This window comes from Chelonia mydas, chromosome 6 (genome assembly GCF_015237465.2).
Source record: "Chelonia mydas isolate rCheMyd1 chromosome 6, rCheMyd1.pri.v2, whole genome shotgun sequence".
In the NCBI taxonomy this organism is placed as follows: Eukaryota; Metazoa; Chordata; order Testudines; family Cheloniidae; genus Chelonia; species Chelonia mydas.
This window is the reverse complement of record NC_051246.2, coordinates 105,158,065-105,174,955: the sequence shown is the minus strand read 5'-3', so window position 1 is coordinate 105,174,955 and position 16,891 is coordinate 105,158,065. Positions and strand designations below refer to the sequence as shown.

Sequence of the window (16,891 nt, the reverse complement as noted above, 5' to 3'; positions counted from 1 at the left end):
AACAACAGCACATTTCTGTATACTGATTTTGGAATCTTGTTTTACATGCCAAAACCAAAATTAAGGCAATGATCAAGCTCTCAGATATGACAATGATATGATTGAGAGATATACAGATAGTTAAGCTCTCAGAAATCACCAAAAGTGGAATGTACAGCCTTATCTGTACAGAGCCTGCACCCCCAGCTGGATCCCTCACCCTCTCCCACACTCCAACTCCCTGAGCCAGCCCAGTGAAAATGAGCGAGTGAGGGTGGGGAGAGCGAGCGACAGGGGAGGGGGAGAGGGGGCAGAGAATGGAGTGAGCTGGGGCGGAGCCTCGGAGGAGGGGCAGGACAGGGGGTGGAGGAAGGGTGTTCAGTTTTGTGCGAGTATAAAGTTGGTGATCCTATGGCTGACAGGGGATGGGTCACTCAATGATTGCCAGTTTTGTGTATTCCCTCTGAAGCATCTGGCACTGGCCACTGTCAGAAGACAGGATACTGGGCTAGATGGACCATTGGTCTGACCCAGGATGGTCGTTCTTATGCCATAACAACTGGAGCAGGGAGCTGGGCCCAGCCCTGCAGCACAACAACTGCTGTGGTGTGGGAGGCTCGTTCTCCAACCCATCCCTCACCACCTCTCCTCCGCACTGGGCCAGGATTAGGGTTGCAGCGCTGGGCCAGAGGTTACTGCTATGGATGGTCAGTGCCCCCTCTGCCATTTAGTATGGTGCACCCATTGGCTCAGGAGGCTACATCTACCCTAATCTAGGGAGGGATTTGGGAAGGGGATGTCCCCGCCACCTCTCATTGATGTACCTGGGCAAGTTCATCTTAAGCTGCTGCTCCCTGATCTATCCTCCGACTGTAATAGTTGCCTTACTTCCTTGCAGCCCCTTCACAAGACCCTGCTGAATGCTCATGAGAATCGCACTAAGGCTGCAGCAGCCACTGCTATGGAAATAACATTAGAGGCTCGCCTCCTACCATTAAATTCAACAGACCCGGCCTGATGATTGTTGATCAAACCACCCACAGCCTTCTCCTCATGGGGAAAATCATGAACCCTGCTGAAAAACAATAATGTATCCATTGTTATACATGTTGCAGTGCTTCTACTAAGTGGTGTGTGAATTCCCATGATTCTGTGCATGTTCAGACCACTAGATACTAGTAATCATAACTGAACTGTAATTAACATGTCATCCTGGACAAATGCAATATGAGTGTCACAATTTTTACCCCCAAACAGTTTGATATTTCTTCCCCTGTCAAAAAACAAATTGGAATAAGGAATCTGTTATTCCTGCTCCAAAAAGTTTTGTTGGCTTAGAAATTAGACTCGTGTCATGGAAAACTCAATTACCCAATCTCTGATAACCAAGGAAAAGGCCTGGTAAGGAAATGGTATTTGACATACAGTGCACATTATCAAAATAACCAGTCCTACTACCAGAGTCCCCCTGGCCTGCACAAGAAAATCCCTTCCACTTGCAACACAGAAATAAACACAGTGCACCCCATGTCCTATAACTCACTCTCTAATGCAGCTTTATCATGCGATTATTAACAATATTGTTTTCCCACAGGGGGTATTTTTATTATCTATGTAAATGAGGAAATGGTTAGCACTAAGGAGGTGGGGTTATTAGGTTTATGTACTTTTTTGGCAAACATTCAGCAAATAATCTTGTGTATTCAGTATACAAGACAGCATCTCACTCATACCATTTTATCACACTCAAGGTTAGAGCTGGTTAAAAATCCATTTCCTTAAGAAGCAAAATGTTTTGCATAACTATATGGAGTTTGGCATTTTCATCAAGATTTCTCAGGTTCAGGATGGAATTTCTAGTCACAGTATGATGAGAGCAGCACATCCCAACCAAGACCAGTGACTAGGGTACTTGCCCGTAATATGGGAGAGCCAAGTTTAAGTTCCTGTTCCAATCCATCTGTGGTAAGTACCCTGAGCTGGTGGCTATTCTAGGGTGTTTGCTTTTTGTGAAATTTTTTGAAATGTTTAATTTTTGTTCTGCATGGGAACGAAAACAAATGTAAAAACCTCAATTTTTTTTTTAAACACAGAATTATTGTTTTCTAGCCAGCCCTACTCAGGGGGCATTTCCTTATGCATTCCTGTATAGCTAAAACACTCTGGCAAGTTTTATATTGTCCATAAGGTAAACTGTGAGGATATTTAACTAACACATATGAGAGGCACATGCAAAGAAATCAGCCCAGGGGTGGCAGGTCTATGATGGCTTCAATTCACCCTTGTACCCTCGCAATTCTGGGATATTCAAGTGGTGGAACTACCTCCAGTGTACAGCCCTGGTGGCCTATCTAAGTCACAGCACCCTAACCCCAGGCTGCCTGGAATCGCTACACTGCTGAGGTCTCACCCCAACAGACTCCTCCAAACCTCAGCCCAGGCCTTGGCAATGCCCTCTATATGAGGCTTGAGAGGGAGTTCTTAGAAGGCAACTTTAAGGCTGTTTTCTGGTATGCCTGCACCAGAAGAATTCATCCCCATCCGGAAACAGGAGTTTAGAGCTCTGTTAAGCCATTCTGGCCCTTTTACCTAGTTTAAGGGAGTTGGAGCAATGCTGAGGATCTCATCCATTAAACGTTAATCTCACTGATGCCTTGAAGTGGCAGGAATAGAGCTGTTTTATCTCTTCCCCTTGCCAGCAGCACTTTGTAATTAAACAGACACATAAACACTCCAAAGAGGTATGCAGTGTAAATTGGTCAAACTTTCTGTGCTGTCACTCATACAGCAGAGAGTATGGTTTTACCCTTGCGCATTAGTATAAATACAAAATATGTTTGTCACCATTAACACCCATTGGAAGACACCTGATGAAAAGATACAAAGGGAAGACGAGTAAAGAAACATACTGATATGTCATTGTACGGAAAGAAAGAAGTGAAACTGTAGAATAGCAGTAGTCTGGTGGTTAAGGCCTAGGAGGTGAAAGACTAGGGATCAAATCCCTTCTTCAAACCGAGCAGATCAGGGAGTTGAGTATAGGTTTCCTCTATCCTATGTGGGCACAAGCACAATGCCTGAAAACCCCATCCATAATCTATAACAACCAGAGTCATCATTTGAAATATAGGCGTGATCCTGCAAACTCTTCTCACTAAAGCCAGATAAGAGCTGGCCTAAAGTAGTTTTATTGAATTATAGTTGTTATTGTTCCAATGTGTTTGCTCTTGTTAATAATATGGGGGATTTCACTAATGAGTGAGGAGATGGTTGCTTTTATAAAAATTGAAGAGGTCCAATGTTAGAGATCTGGTGTAATCAGTAATTCCAGTTCTACTCATATTAATAAAAGATTGATTCTTACAGCTAACATGAGCAACGATTCATGAAGGACATGCTTGCTGAGGATATTAGAAAACTGACCAATCCACTACAGTGGAAAAATTCGACAGAGGAAGAGTCCATGTGAAACCTCAACAGGTTGAGGGTGGTGTCTCTTTTCTGCATCCTCCTTTCAGCTGCAGATTCATGTGAGAGAAGTGCAGGATGCGGCATGTGGTCCCAGTGTAAGATTGGGGATTCACAGGAAAGTCTGGCTTCAGCCATGTAGATCTCCAATCAAGCCATACAGAAAAGTCCCTTGGTCCAGATTCCAGGATCCCTGAAAGAGTGGCTGACGCCTGTGCTGTCATTGGCTCCCCCACCACAGCTGTATACTCTGACCCCTGCTGGTTTAAACATGGTAATGAGCTTTATGGCTTTTGTGCTTTGGAAGTGCATCCTGGGATACTCGCCTGCAACGTGTGTTTGCACAGGGAGGCTTACAGGCGCATAGAAATATCATAGTCACAACTACCCTCTAGCTGGACTGCATGACCCTTGGCTTTAGTCTGCTCTATGTGCATAGATGGTGGGCCCAGGAACCTAGATGTCCAGGAAAACTAGCTTCATCAGCATTTTGTCTGACCTCATTGATAATTTTACTTTGACCTATGTAATATTTAATAAGGGGGCAAGGTGCTTAATGCTGTTCAACAGTATAAATAACGGAGCAAGGAGCAGTGCAGATCAGATAGATACAGCTGAATCCTTCTGAATGTACTGTGAGTACTGTGTTCATTTTTCCTTAAAGACACTGTATTCATGTTATAAGGAGTTTAGTTTATAGGATCATTTCATTCTCCTGTGGGTGATTCTGTAATGGCCATAGAGAACAATCTGCTCTGAAGCATGGCCTGTCTTATGCAGTCACTCAGGGGAACAGCAGAAATTGGTACCCTTGTGAGGTTGTGCTTTGACTAAAAGTCAAACACTATTTAATGGTAAACGTTGAAGAATAGTTCAGTGCAGTCCCTAAAGTGTGGCTATACTCTGAATAGTGACTGTAAAAAGACATTGTAGGGCCGCATGTTTAGCAGGCCACTGGCTCCAGATCAAATGTTCTCAGTTTACAAGGAATGTTTTTTTCCTTGTAAATGGCTAGCCCTGTAAAATCATACAGGCTGGAGAGTCAGGCTGAGCCTGCTCCCTGCTAGGGCTCTCTGTCATGCAAGCCACCCCAGATTGGGGAGGGAGGTTTGGGAAGGATCTTGCTGCACAGATAAAGTACGTTCTGAAGCCCAAGGAGGGACGCAGCTGTGAGTTACTCTCCTTGTACATCTTGGAGTTCCAGTAGCCACACGGTCTGCTAACTGGTCAGGGTATTGAGGTTCAGGAGTGGGAAGGGGTAACTGCTTCAACAGGTAATGTAACTGCTGAGCTGTGAGAGTGGCCCTGGAGTGACTCTGCCCCCTGTGCGGGAGGATTCCTTTACCATTCTTTTCACAGAGCTCCCCAGTCCTAGTTACCAGTTTGTGTGCTTGCATGGTAGATGTAGCCCTATAGATTAAGGCAAGTGGATAGGCATTTGCAACTAATGCCTGTGAATTTTAGAACTCGGGGCTTTTTTCCCCCTTGAACGAAACCTAGAAGTTGTGGGCTTGTTTCCAAAAACATTTCAAAGAGTCTGTGTGAGACTGCTGCATATGCCCACAGTTACTGTGCTTTGGTTTGCAGAGAAAAACATTGAGAATTCATGTCAGTTTTGCCTCCCTGTTTCAGTCAGAAAAAAAAAAGGAAATGAGAAAAAAAATCAAAACATTTTGTTTCAATGTTTTCTAAGCAAAACATTTAGATTTTTCAGTTTACAACAGCTTTGTTTCAAAATGTACTTTAATTTTATTATTAAAATATTTAAAATGCTCAAAATCAGACAAGAACATCTTGACTGGGAGCCATTTTTTACAATTTTGACTTGCTGAAAATTTAAAAAAAAAAATTATTTTTGGTTTGAATTGCCAGTGAAGCACACACACAAAAAAAATCTGTTGTTTATCCAGATCCAGTTGCTGGAGTCATGGATCTCCACTATTTCAGTGTGACACTTGTATGAGATAGAGTAGCCCAGTTGCTACTCTAACCCATATGTGGGCCAAGTTGGTTCTGATTCAGGGAGCTGTAACTAGCTCCCCATGACTGCTTGCTTCATATGTCACAAATGGGGCTCAGGAATAGGGAAGAACTGAGCCCAGTATGGTTTTGATTGTTACAGAATCATTAGAAAGGTTTTGATATAGCTGTGCCGTTATAGAAAGACAAACATCATTTGATATGCACCTTTTTACAAACCTATTAATACTAACAAACATGATGGTTCTTAAAGACAAGGGTGGGTGAACTGTTTCAGAGGAAATAAACTGTTCCAGACATGGTCCCTCTCTGTCCACTCTATTCAGATTCAGATTAAAAATGTCATGCCTACCTCACTTGTTCCCTTTCTCTGACTTCAAAGATGGACATAGCTGTCTCACATCTGACTGTCTAATAAGGCCAATCCCCTTTCCTTTCCATAAGCCTCCAGTTTCTTGAAGGCTTACTGACTTGAAGGGAGGCGGGGAGAAATATCTGAGAATTGCAAGAAAACCAAGGGGAAGGACCCTCTCTAAATGCATCAGTAATAGCAGAGTGAGACAACAGGAAAAAATAATATCTGGAAAATAATCACTAGGTCTAATTTTACATGGAAAAAGAACAATTTCATTACACTAGTCCATAGATATAATGACTTTCATTCTTTCTTCATAGAGTTGTTCCAAAGGAAAATGAAGCCAACCCTTTATCTGTGTTTGTTACTTGTTGGACTTCTTGCTGTTGTCCATTGTCATGATGACCCTGACCACCATGATGACACAAAGGCCCAGGAACATCATCCCAGTGTTGAAGGAAATCCTAAAAGCAAACCACCAGCTTGTTCCAAAATAGCTCCCAGAAATGCTGACTTTGCATTTAGATTCTACAAGCAGGTTACATCAGATTCAGTTGAGAAGAATATTTTCTTCTCTCCTTTGAGCATCTCCACTGCTTTAGCGATGGTGGCTCTAGGTGCTAAATCAACCACACTGACTCAGATTCTGGAAGGACTCGCCTTTAACCTGACAGAGATTGAGGAGAAGGAGATACATGAAGGTTTTCATGATCTCATTCACTTGCTAAACTGTCCTGACAGTGAGGTCCAGCTGAATCTGGGAAATGCCCTTTTTGTTGATGAGAAACTGATACTGCTACAGAAGTTTTTGGATGACATCAAAAGCTTATATGACGCAGAAGCTTTTCCCAGTAATTTCCAGAATTCTCCAGAGGCTGAGAAACAGATCAATGATCATATAGAGAAGAAAACCCATGGGAAAATTGCCAACTTAGTCCAGGGTCTTGATCCACTCACTCTAATGGTTCTTGTCAACTATGTTTACTTTAAAGGCGAGACATGTTATACCAATGACTACTTATTGCCAATATAAACTTTCAGTGTCTGATTTGTAATCTGAAACAAAACACAAAAATCCCCAATCATTTTTAAATGTATTTAACAGATTGTTAGGCCTATTGAAAATAATTACGTCTGGAAAGCTTTTCCAGGAGGATTATATGAAAAAATGTCAAAACTTGGTATCTGACATTAGGCCCCTTAAGTCATAATTAGGCACCTAAATGTAAGTGGTGACATTATTAGAACTACTAGACTCTCTTTGAAGTCAATGGGGGCTACAGTGCTCAGGATATCTGAAGAGCAGGTCAGTTGTGACTGGCTTTATGTATTCATGTTTGAAAAATTTGTTCTGCCATTAATTTCATGATCCAATATGAAATATGCAGAAAAATTAACGGCTAAGTCTCTTCATGAATTGTTGTAATCACATGCACATTCTCATTTTGGTAGGAGATGGTGGCCGTACACCTATCAGATTATGGTGACTTTTTGTGCTGTTATATAAGGAGAGAAAACAGCACCTATCCATTCTTTGCAAAAAAGAGTAGGGACATTTTCTTTAAAATCTTGCAGTATCTGGAATCCAAATTGAATGTGTATTTGATAAACAACTTTACATAGTGATTTGTCAGATATGTTGAGCAAATGTACACAGAACACATGAAAAGGTGATTTTAAGGCCTGGAAATCAACCTGTTAAAATGGAATGGTATTCAGCTGAACAGTAACTACCTTCTAAATCTTGTTAAAGTTGTGGGGAAAAAACCCCTGGTATTTTAGTTAATCCTATCAAGGGTGGGGCGATTCTGTTCTCAATATAGCAATGATTGAGTCATGATGATTTAAAAGTAAATTAGAAAACAGCGTAACCATTATCTTCTATGCAAGACCAGACTTGAGTGGGTGTCTCAGGCATTGCCCTGGTAATGTGTAGTGGAGGGAAAGGATGGTGCTATGGCTAAAACATGAGTTCTGATTCCACCTCTGTCACAGACTCGCTGTGCAACCTTGGGCATGTCACATAAGCTCACTGTACCTTGGTTTCTCCATCTGTACTGTGAAGATAGTAATACCTCCTTTGCAGGGGTATTCTGAAGCTTAGTTCCTTAATATTTTATAGCTCTTTCAGAGGCTTTGAGCTATAGAAATGCAAATAATTTTGTATTTAATTTATGAGATTTAGTCCAAAACTACTTGTTCTAGAATTCACAAGAGAGAAATCATGTTAACAGCTGCTCTATTTATGGAGACACATAAGCCACCAAAGGAAAAATATTCTCCCTTTTTCTCTTCAAGAACCTAAAGAACAATGCATTGCAACATCTAAATTCCCTTTGTGAATCTAGCTCTAAAAGTTTAAAACTCATAGAAAAAAAACTTAATTCATTAATTACCTGTAAATTGTCAGAAAGCAGCCTCATGTGGAACTGCCTCAAAAATACAACTTAGAAGGAAATAACAGGATTACTTAATTTTATTTCATGGTTTTCTTCAGAACTTTTAACAGCCCATACAAAGTCTCAACACATTAGAGGTGCCCATTATACTATTGAAAGAGTCTTACTAACATGATGGGAAACAAAAATCCCCTTAGGAAAATTGACTTTGAGTTACCTTGAATCTATAAATATAGATTCATTATACTTGATTTAGTGTGGTTTATACTAATAAATCCTCTTTCACACTGTAGTCAATTGCATTCTTTCACAGCCTACTGGAAAAATCCTTTCAGTGATTCGCTCACCCATAAAGCAGACTTTTTTGTGGATAGGAAAACATCACTTAAAGTAAATATGATGACCCGAGATGGATATTATAACAGTCACTATGATAAGGAGTTGTCTTGTCAGCTGGTGGAAATACCTTATAATGGAAATGCTACAGCATTATTTATCTGCCTGATAAAGGAAAAATGAAGCAAGTGGAGGATGCTCTGTTGAAAGAAACTGTGTTTAAATGGGTAAAATCACTTGAACAAAGAAAAGGAGTACTTGTGGCAACTTAGAGACTAACCAATTTATTTGAGCATAAGCTTTTGTGAGCTACAGCTCACTTCATCGGATGCATAAGTGAGCTGTAGCTCACGAAAGCTTATGCTCAAATAAATTGGTTAGTCTCTAAGGTGCCACAAGTCCTCCTTTTCTTTTTGCGAATACAGACTAACACGGCTGCTACTCTGAAACCTGTCACTTAAACAAAGGTAATGCTTATTTTCTGCTTGGATGTTTTACTGTAGATATAGAATAGAATCCAAATTGTACACAAAATTAAACTAGGTGCCACAGGTCCATGGGTATCACTATATTGACTCATTGGAGGTTTCAGGGATGCAATGGCCATAAAGAACTAAACAAAAATAAAGCTGTGATGCTTTTTACTTTCAACAAGTAGGCACTGCCATAGAAATCAGGATGGTCTTGTGGTTAAGGGACAGGACTGAGAGTCAGGAGATCTAGGGGCTATTCCCATTTCTGCCAGAGAGTTTCTACTTATTCTTGAGCCCTTACCTTTACACTGCCACAGTTACGCCATCCTTAAAAAGGTGGAGGATGACATCTAGCTGCCATTGTAAGACTTAACTCACTGATATTTGTAAAACACTTTGACACCTTGGCTGGGACTCACGCTTTTGTATCAAATGACAAGATAAAAAACAGGGTAGGCCTGATTCTGATCTCACACCTATTTTACACTGGTGTCACTCCACTGACTTCAGTGAGTTATTCCTGATTCTCACTGATGTAAGTGAGAGCAGAATCAGGTCCAGGGAATGTGGCTATAATGTCTGCCTAGAGTTCAGCAGGCTATTCCACACAAAGACTTGATCTGGAAAAATGTACGCTAATTCAGCAGGAAAAAATAATCCAAGATACAGATGTTCAAAGGGAGGGAGGTAGCTGGAAATCAGTATTGCTGAAGACAATGTAGGTGAGAGCAGAAAGAAATGAGAAATAAATTTGCAATGTGAGGTGACAGCAAAAGTAAACCAATGTAATATTGTGCTGCATATGCAGAGATTCCAGGGGCTACAGAGCACTGCTGAGATTGCATGTACAGTGAAACATAATTCAGTGCTGGGCACCTTAATTCCAGAACTATGTCAAAGAGTCTTGGGAAATCAGAGAAGTCAGAAAAAATAAACAGTGATTGGAGAGAAGAATTTTAAGAGGAAATGCATAAATATGCACAATGCAGGCAAATGACGACTAAGGGCTGATGACAGCATTGTAAATACCCATGGGAATTTATTGGGCCTGATACAAATTCTACTTGTTCACCATTTATCATGATGCAGGTGTTGATATTTTACTTGCACATCCCAAATTTCATTGCTCTGGGCACACAGAGAAATAGCAAACATCAAGCAGAGACAGGAATTGCTTAGTGATACAGGATCTGGTCCAGCATCATTAAAATCAATGGGATTTCTGCTGTTGATTCAGTGCCTGCAGCAGCAAAGTAGTAGGAGTGGTAAGCAAAGGAAAATAATTAGGCGTGAAATCAAGGAAAGGAAAATGTAATCCAAATATCATGAAACATTACTTAACAAAGAGGCCTGAGGAAGGGTCTCCCTAAGGCAGTGTTTCCCAAGCTTGGGACGCCGCTTATTCAGGGAAAGCCCCTGATGGGCCGGGCCGGTTTGTTTACCTGCCGCGTCCGCAGGTTCAGCCTATCGTGGCTCCCACTGGCCGCGGTTCGCCGCTGCAGGCCAATGGGGACTGCAGGAAGTGGCGCAGGCTGAGGGACATACCGGCCGCCACTTCCCACAGCCGCCATTGGCCTGCAGCGGCGAACCGCGGCCAGTGGGAGCCGCGATTGGCTGAACCTGCATACGCGGCAGATAAACAAACCGGCCCAGCCCGCCAGGGGCTTTCCCTGAACAAGCGGTGTCCCAAGTTTGGGAAACACTGCCCTAAGGACATGACAGAATTTTAAAAAAGAATTAGAACTGGACAGGATAAAGAACTCAAATGTATATTGTAAGGTTGAAATCTGCATTGTCAGGGAGCAGGGCAGGGGGCATAGACAAGATGGCCAAAATGGGTGTTTTCCATCTCCAACTTCTTTGATTCCTTGCCATGAACAGTAATAGTCTGTTGAATAAAGATATTGATGCAGCCTTATGGAATGGATGTTTTCGAAAGGAAGCAATTTCTCAAGTGTTCCTCACTGCCCAGAAGAATGATCAGAGGGATTATGAGAAGTCTCATCTCTTCAATAGATTCACGATCCTCATGTACTATACCAAAGAGGGAAAACCAGAGACTAGTATCAGGCTGTGTAACGGGTTTAGAGGCTGAGCCGATAGGAAGGGGGCAGGTGGTTAGAACATCCCCCCTCTGCCCCATTGGGCTGTAGAATAGCTGCAGAGCTGCTCCATAAAAACACCATTCAGACTCATGCTCAGTAAGCTCTTGGGTGCCCCCCCAAAGGGTGAGAAATAGGAGAATCCATGCAGTGGCAAGTCCCTCCATCCCAGATGCTGCACCTCAGGAGGAACCCAATCCTCTGTGTACTGCTGTAAAAGGAATTTGCACTGAACGGGGTTGTTTACTATATAGAGGTGCCGCATCCCTACATGGACCTCCCAATTCAGCCTCACGCTTCACAGAAAAATGGTGTCAGTTATGTTGACAAGGGTTTCTCTACAGCCAGAGCACTGGGGACTGGATTTGCTCCCAAAAGAATGTAAAAAATGCCAGTGGACTTCTTGGCATTCCCAAGAACTATTTCAGGCATCACTATCTAGCAGTACTCCACAGGGTTATCTTATATTGCCTTCAACAGAAGAATAGAACTGTACATTGCAAAATTTTCGATTTTGGGCTCCTATGACATCAAAGAGATATTCAAGAGATTGGGTGTGATCGATGTATTCGAGGACCATGCTGATCTGTCTGGAATCACTGAGAATCCCAGGCTGAAGGTTTCAAAAGTAAGTTTGTAAACAGAGGTGGTGTAAATGGATTTGTCTGCACCTAAATCACCCTCACCCTGGGCAGTGTCTAAGCTATGTTCAGTACAGCTTGGCATATGGTCATCATTACCCTCATGCTATTTTTAAACACCGATAACTATGGAGCTAGTAGATAGGTCATAAATATGGATACAATTTTGTCACAGTAAAATTATGCATCATTCACAGCACAGTCATGGTAAAAAATAGGTAATTTTGCACAATGGTCAGAGCAACAGTGTGGACCCTGCTGATGCACAATAACAGTTGTTAGTTCATCTTTGAAATGGGACGAAGTCAAAGCAAACTAACAAACTGTTAACCCAAAGCAGTTGATCAAAGTGAATTAACCACCTGTTTGTGTGGACCCTGCTGCTGGGCATTGACAGTTGGCTAAATTACTTTTGTTAGCAACTGTAACATTAACAGTTCATTAGTTCACTTTTATCTATTCCCATTTCAAAGAGGACTAGATCAAACTGAACTAAAACTGTAATGCTTGGCAGCAGGGTCCATATAAATGTTAAAATTCAAGGGACGACAAAACGTCATCACTGTCCTGGAAAAGTTGAAATAAAATGACAAAACTCAGATTCCTTGACAGTGGTGACCAGAGTGACATAATCACGTTCTTAGTCATAAACTAGAGCAGCCTGATGGTTGTTCAAATTAAGGCTGTCTATTGAGAGGCCCCCAAGGGGCCTTCCAATGTCAAGGGCTCACTGGGCATAGAGGAACTTTAGCCATGCCGCTTATCCCCAAGACTTGTGCCTTATGACACAGGCTGGGAAGACTATCCTGAGATTCCTCTATGCAAGTGGAATCATCCATCAGCTGGTTATGATGTCATCAGTTGCTGAGGATTTGGCCCATTGTTTTAAAATGTGTATATTTTATAACTATAAATGACCTAATCCTGCTCCCGTAGAGGTCACTGGCAAGACTCCCAGTGCTATTAATGTAGGCAGGAGTGGACCTGAGAAAAGCTATCTTTCCTAGAAAGAAGCAATAACTTGCTCATCACAGATAACGTTTGCTCATTACATCTAACACTGTGGTAAATTTTTAATATTTCCAGACACTATGAAGACACATGAGTGCACACAGAAAAAGAGTTTAACTATTACTGACAACTAAAATATAATAACCCACAATAATCTCCAATTTAAACCAACATTGGCAAAGAATATACTTTAGGTCACATTAGGCACAATACAGAGAGTTCCAAATACAGAACTTTTTACAAAGAAATCAATCACTATTTGAACTTAGACATATGAATTGATACCTGGAGCTCAGCTAGCTGGTTCCTTTCCCTCTGAGGTCATCATTTCTCCTGAATCTGATCCAATTTTCTGCTGTAAATTAATTCTTCACTAGACATCTATTTCAGATTCTGAGAGACTATTCGTCTGTGCTGAGGAGTAGTGAATAGGAGAGTCCCTTTGTAGTGATTTGATTCCTCCAGCTCAGTCTTTTAATATTGATGCGCCTAACCCTGCAGTACTTACTTACACAGACAAAGCTCCTAATGAACTCATTGGGAATGCTGTCTGTATTTCTTCCATTGTGCTCCATCAGTCCTGCTCTTATTGGGCCCATGTCTTAACAGCTGATTTTCCAAAGAGCTCTGGTTTAAAAGTGAGCGTGTGCATTTTCAGCCAATGCCCACTCTTCTGTGCTTAGACTGTAATGTTTGCTTCGTTTCCTTGCAGGCTGTTCACAAGGCCCTGCTGCATGTTCATGAGAACGGCACTGAAGCAGCAGCAGTCACTGTCATAGAAATGGCTCCTACATCTCTTCCTCCGGTCATTCAATTCAACAGGCTCTTCCTGATGATGATGATTGATCGAAGCACCAATAGCTTGCTCTTCCTGGGGAAAATTGTCAACCCTACTGAAAAATAATCCGTCACTGCTGTACATGTCATACCCCTTGTACTTACTGCTGGTAAATTCTGATGTGCTCATGTACATCAGCTGACACTAGTAACTGTATAAAAATGTTGATTAACATATATTTCCAAACAGATAAAGCAGGAGTGTGATAACTCCTTACCTACAAACAGCCTGGTATCTCTTCATCCACTAGAAAGCAATTTGTGCAAAGAGTTACACTGTTACCCACCCCAAAGTCTTTGTTGGTTTAGGATTAAGTGGTTTTTTTTTTAAAGTGCTAAGCCCACCCACATCCTGGAAAAATAAGGTAAATGTCCAATTGAGGGAACCATATTTTAATACTTTACACAAATTAATTCCATAGACCACCTGAGGTTTGACTCTAAGCAGGAGAGCTAAGAACATAATTCATTCTGACTGTAGACAAGCGAGACTCACTGGTGTGGTGCCTCCTGCTGGTCACCTCAGGAATTAGCTCTCCAGTGTACAGAGCGCCTCCTACTGGCCGGTGTCTCACCTGCCTCAGGCCCCCATGCCCCTCCCAGACCCAGGTGCCCCTTTACCTCAGGGTTCTTCCCCCCAGCAGTAACCCACAGTCTGGGACTCCCCTCCCAGGGGAACCTCCAACCCTCTATCCCCACCTCACCTTAGTGGCTACTACCAGTCATCATCTAGCCCCCGCTCGCTGGGGCAGACTGCAGTCTGTCATGGCCACTCATCATTGGCAAGGGGGTTGGACCAGCTGCCTCTGCCTATCTCTGGGCTGCACCTCCCAGCCCCAGTCCCTGCAGAGGCCTTTACCAAGGCCTCAACCTGGGGAGTTGCCAGGCCGGAGCTCCCCAGCTCCTCTGGCCTTTCCCCAGCCCTGCTCCACTCCAGGTACCCTTTTCTCCCTGGCAGCTAGGTCCTTCTTTCTCCACAGCTAGAGAGAGACTGACCCAGCTCCTCCCTGAGCCCTTATAACAGGGCCAGGTGTGGCCTGATTGGGAAGTGGCCCCAGCGGTGGCTCCTTCCCCAATCAGCCTAGCCTTTTTTCTAGGAGCGGGGTAACTGCCCCGCTACACTGACAAAGTGTACTCTGGCTAGCAAGGACTCTGGAGAGGACTTTGGGGGTCATGGATAACAAAGTGAATATGAGCTCCCATTGTGACGCTGTGACTAAAATGGCTAATGTGATCTTTGGGTGTGTTAGGAGGGGAATATGAAGCAGGCACAGGGAGGTGATATTACCTCTGAATATGTCATTGGTGAGACCACTTCTGGAACTGTGACCTGTTTTGGTGTCCACACTTTAGAAGAGATACTGAAAAGCTGGAGAGGGCTCAGAAAAAAAGCTACAAGAATGATCTGAGGTCTGGAAAACATATTTTATGATAAGAAACTTCAGCCTCCAATGTCCATCCAGGATCCCTCCTTATATTTGGAGAGGGCAAAGGGAGGGGGAGACTGGGAGCTTGCAGCAGTGGCAGAAGTACAGCTGCCAACTCAGCTCCTCTGGCAGCTGCCTCAACCTATAAATCTTTTGAGGTCAATGAATCATAGCTTGTTCTTCATACTGGGACTTGCAGGCTGATGGCCAGAAGCTCAGTATATGAGCTGGAGCCAATAGAGTGTTACTAGAAGTTGGAGGTAGTAACAATAATGGGGCCATGAATGTTTGGGACAGAGATGGCCATGGCACCTGCTCCCCACATAGGTGTTCATCCCCCAGATATCCTCCCCTCTGGCTTTCTTACTCTCAATGTCTTCTTCCTTCCCTTCTTAGGAGTGCCCCACAGAGGCACACATACTTAGCTCACCATAGCACTACCATCTGCTCTGAGCTGAGGCAGGAGCCCCAAACTGGCTACCCACTATGCCATCCATACACCCACTTCTCTGCTGCCCAACTCCATTTCTCTCACTGGTTCCCTACACCTTCTCTGTTGGTCAGTACAGCTCCCTGGCTCTGACAACTCTGTGCTGAGATAGTGAAACAGCATATAGCTCTGGAGGATGGAAGTAGCCTCCAGCAAATTATATTTCCACTGGCTTTCCATTCCAGAAAAGTAAACTGTCATTGAGAGTCAGTTGCACTTAATGATCAGTTACAATATGTCTCTGGAGGTCACAAATGCTTGTCAAAGACACAACTAATCATTATATGAGTTCATATTCAGCTCAACATAGATCTATGACTATATATGATATATAGATCACACGGTCTTAGCATGTCAGAACTCTAGCACCAGAATAAAGACCTTTTCTTGCATTGCTAAAACATGCTAGCAAGATTTCTGTTGTCCACTGTGTACTTTATGTAAAGTAACATACATCCAAGTTTAACCATAACTTACAAAAAAAGCATAAGTACTTTAATGCATGTCCCAGACAGACTCTTGCATATTTTGCTGAAGTGGCAGTTGGAATACAGTGGCTATATCCCAGCCTCTTGATTGCAAGATTTCGCAGTTTAAAAATGATAGTAACTTCCAAACAGGTGTGCAGTGCAAATTACCCCATCTGTCTTCCCAGCCATACTTGACTAGTGCAGGCATGCACACACTTACAGAGCAGACACTCGGAGCTTACCCTGTACATTTGGGGTGTCCTAATAAGCACACTTTTGAAATCTCTTTATGAAAATATACACAGATGTCACTCCTGCAGAAAGGGGTTGATATCGTATTGTGGGGAAAGAAAGTAAAAATACTGAAAACACAATGGAAAAGTTTAGGTCTTCAAACAATAAGTTGAGGTCTGGAAAGCCAGGCTTACCATTAGAAACTAAAGAAGCTCGATCTATTTAGCTTAGCAAAGAGAAGGTTACATGATGACTTGATCATAAGAATCATAGAATATCAGGGTTGGAAGGGACCTCAGGAAGTCATCTAGTCCAACCCCCTGCTCAAAGCAGGACCAATCCCCAACTAAATCATCCCAGCCAGGGCTTTGTCAAGCCTGACTTTAAAAACCTCAAAGGAAGGAGATTCCACCACCTCCCTAGGTAACCCATTCCAGTGCTTCACCACCTTCCTAGTGAAAAAGTTTTTCCCAATATCCGACCTAAACCTCCCCCAATGCAACTTGAGACCATTACTCCTTGTTCTGTCAGCTGCTACCACTAAGAATAGTCTATATCCATCCTCTTTGGAACCCCCTTTCAGGTAGTTGAAAGCAGCTATCAAATTCCCCCTCATTCTTCTCTTCCGCAGACTAAACAATCCCAGTTCCCTCAGCCTCTCCTCATAAGTCATGTGTTCCAGTCCCCTA

The 16,891-nt window shown here is 42.7% G+C and overlaps 1 protein-coding gene and 1 long non-coding RNA gene across 2 annotated transcripts in view; one reads left to right on the top strand and one right to left on the bottom strand.

The window, feature by feature from the left end:
- LOC122466350 overlaps positions 1–13,542 on the bottom strand; it is a 43,544-nt gene extending 30,002 nt beyond the window's left edge. The window contains exon 1 of the long non-coding RNA XR_006291776.1: positions 13,030–13,542. This is a non-coding gene — a long non-coding RNA (uncharacterized LOC122466350). The remainder of the gene's footprint in view (positions 1–13,029) is intronic.
- Positions 6,145–13,648, top strand: LOC102931320 (alpha-1-antiproteinase S-like). The gene is given in 5 exon segments (XM_043549551.1): positions 6,145–6,774; positions 8,495–8,674; positions 8,677–8,759; positions 11,568–11,720; positions 13,457–13,648. Coding segments are annotated over 5 exon segments (996 nt in total). The 5' UTR covers positions 6,145–6,386.
- The last annotated feature ends 3,243 nt before the right edge of the window (positions 13,649–16,891 follow it).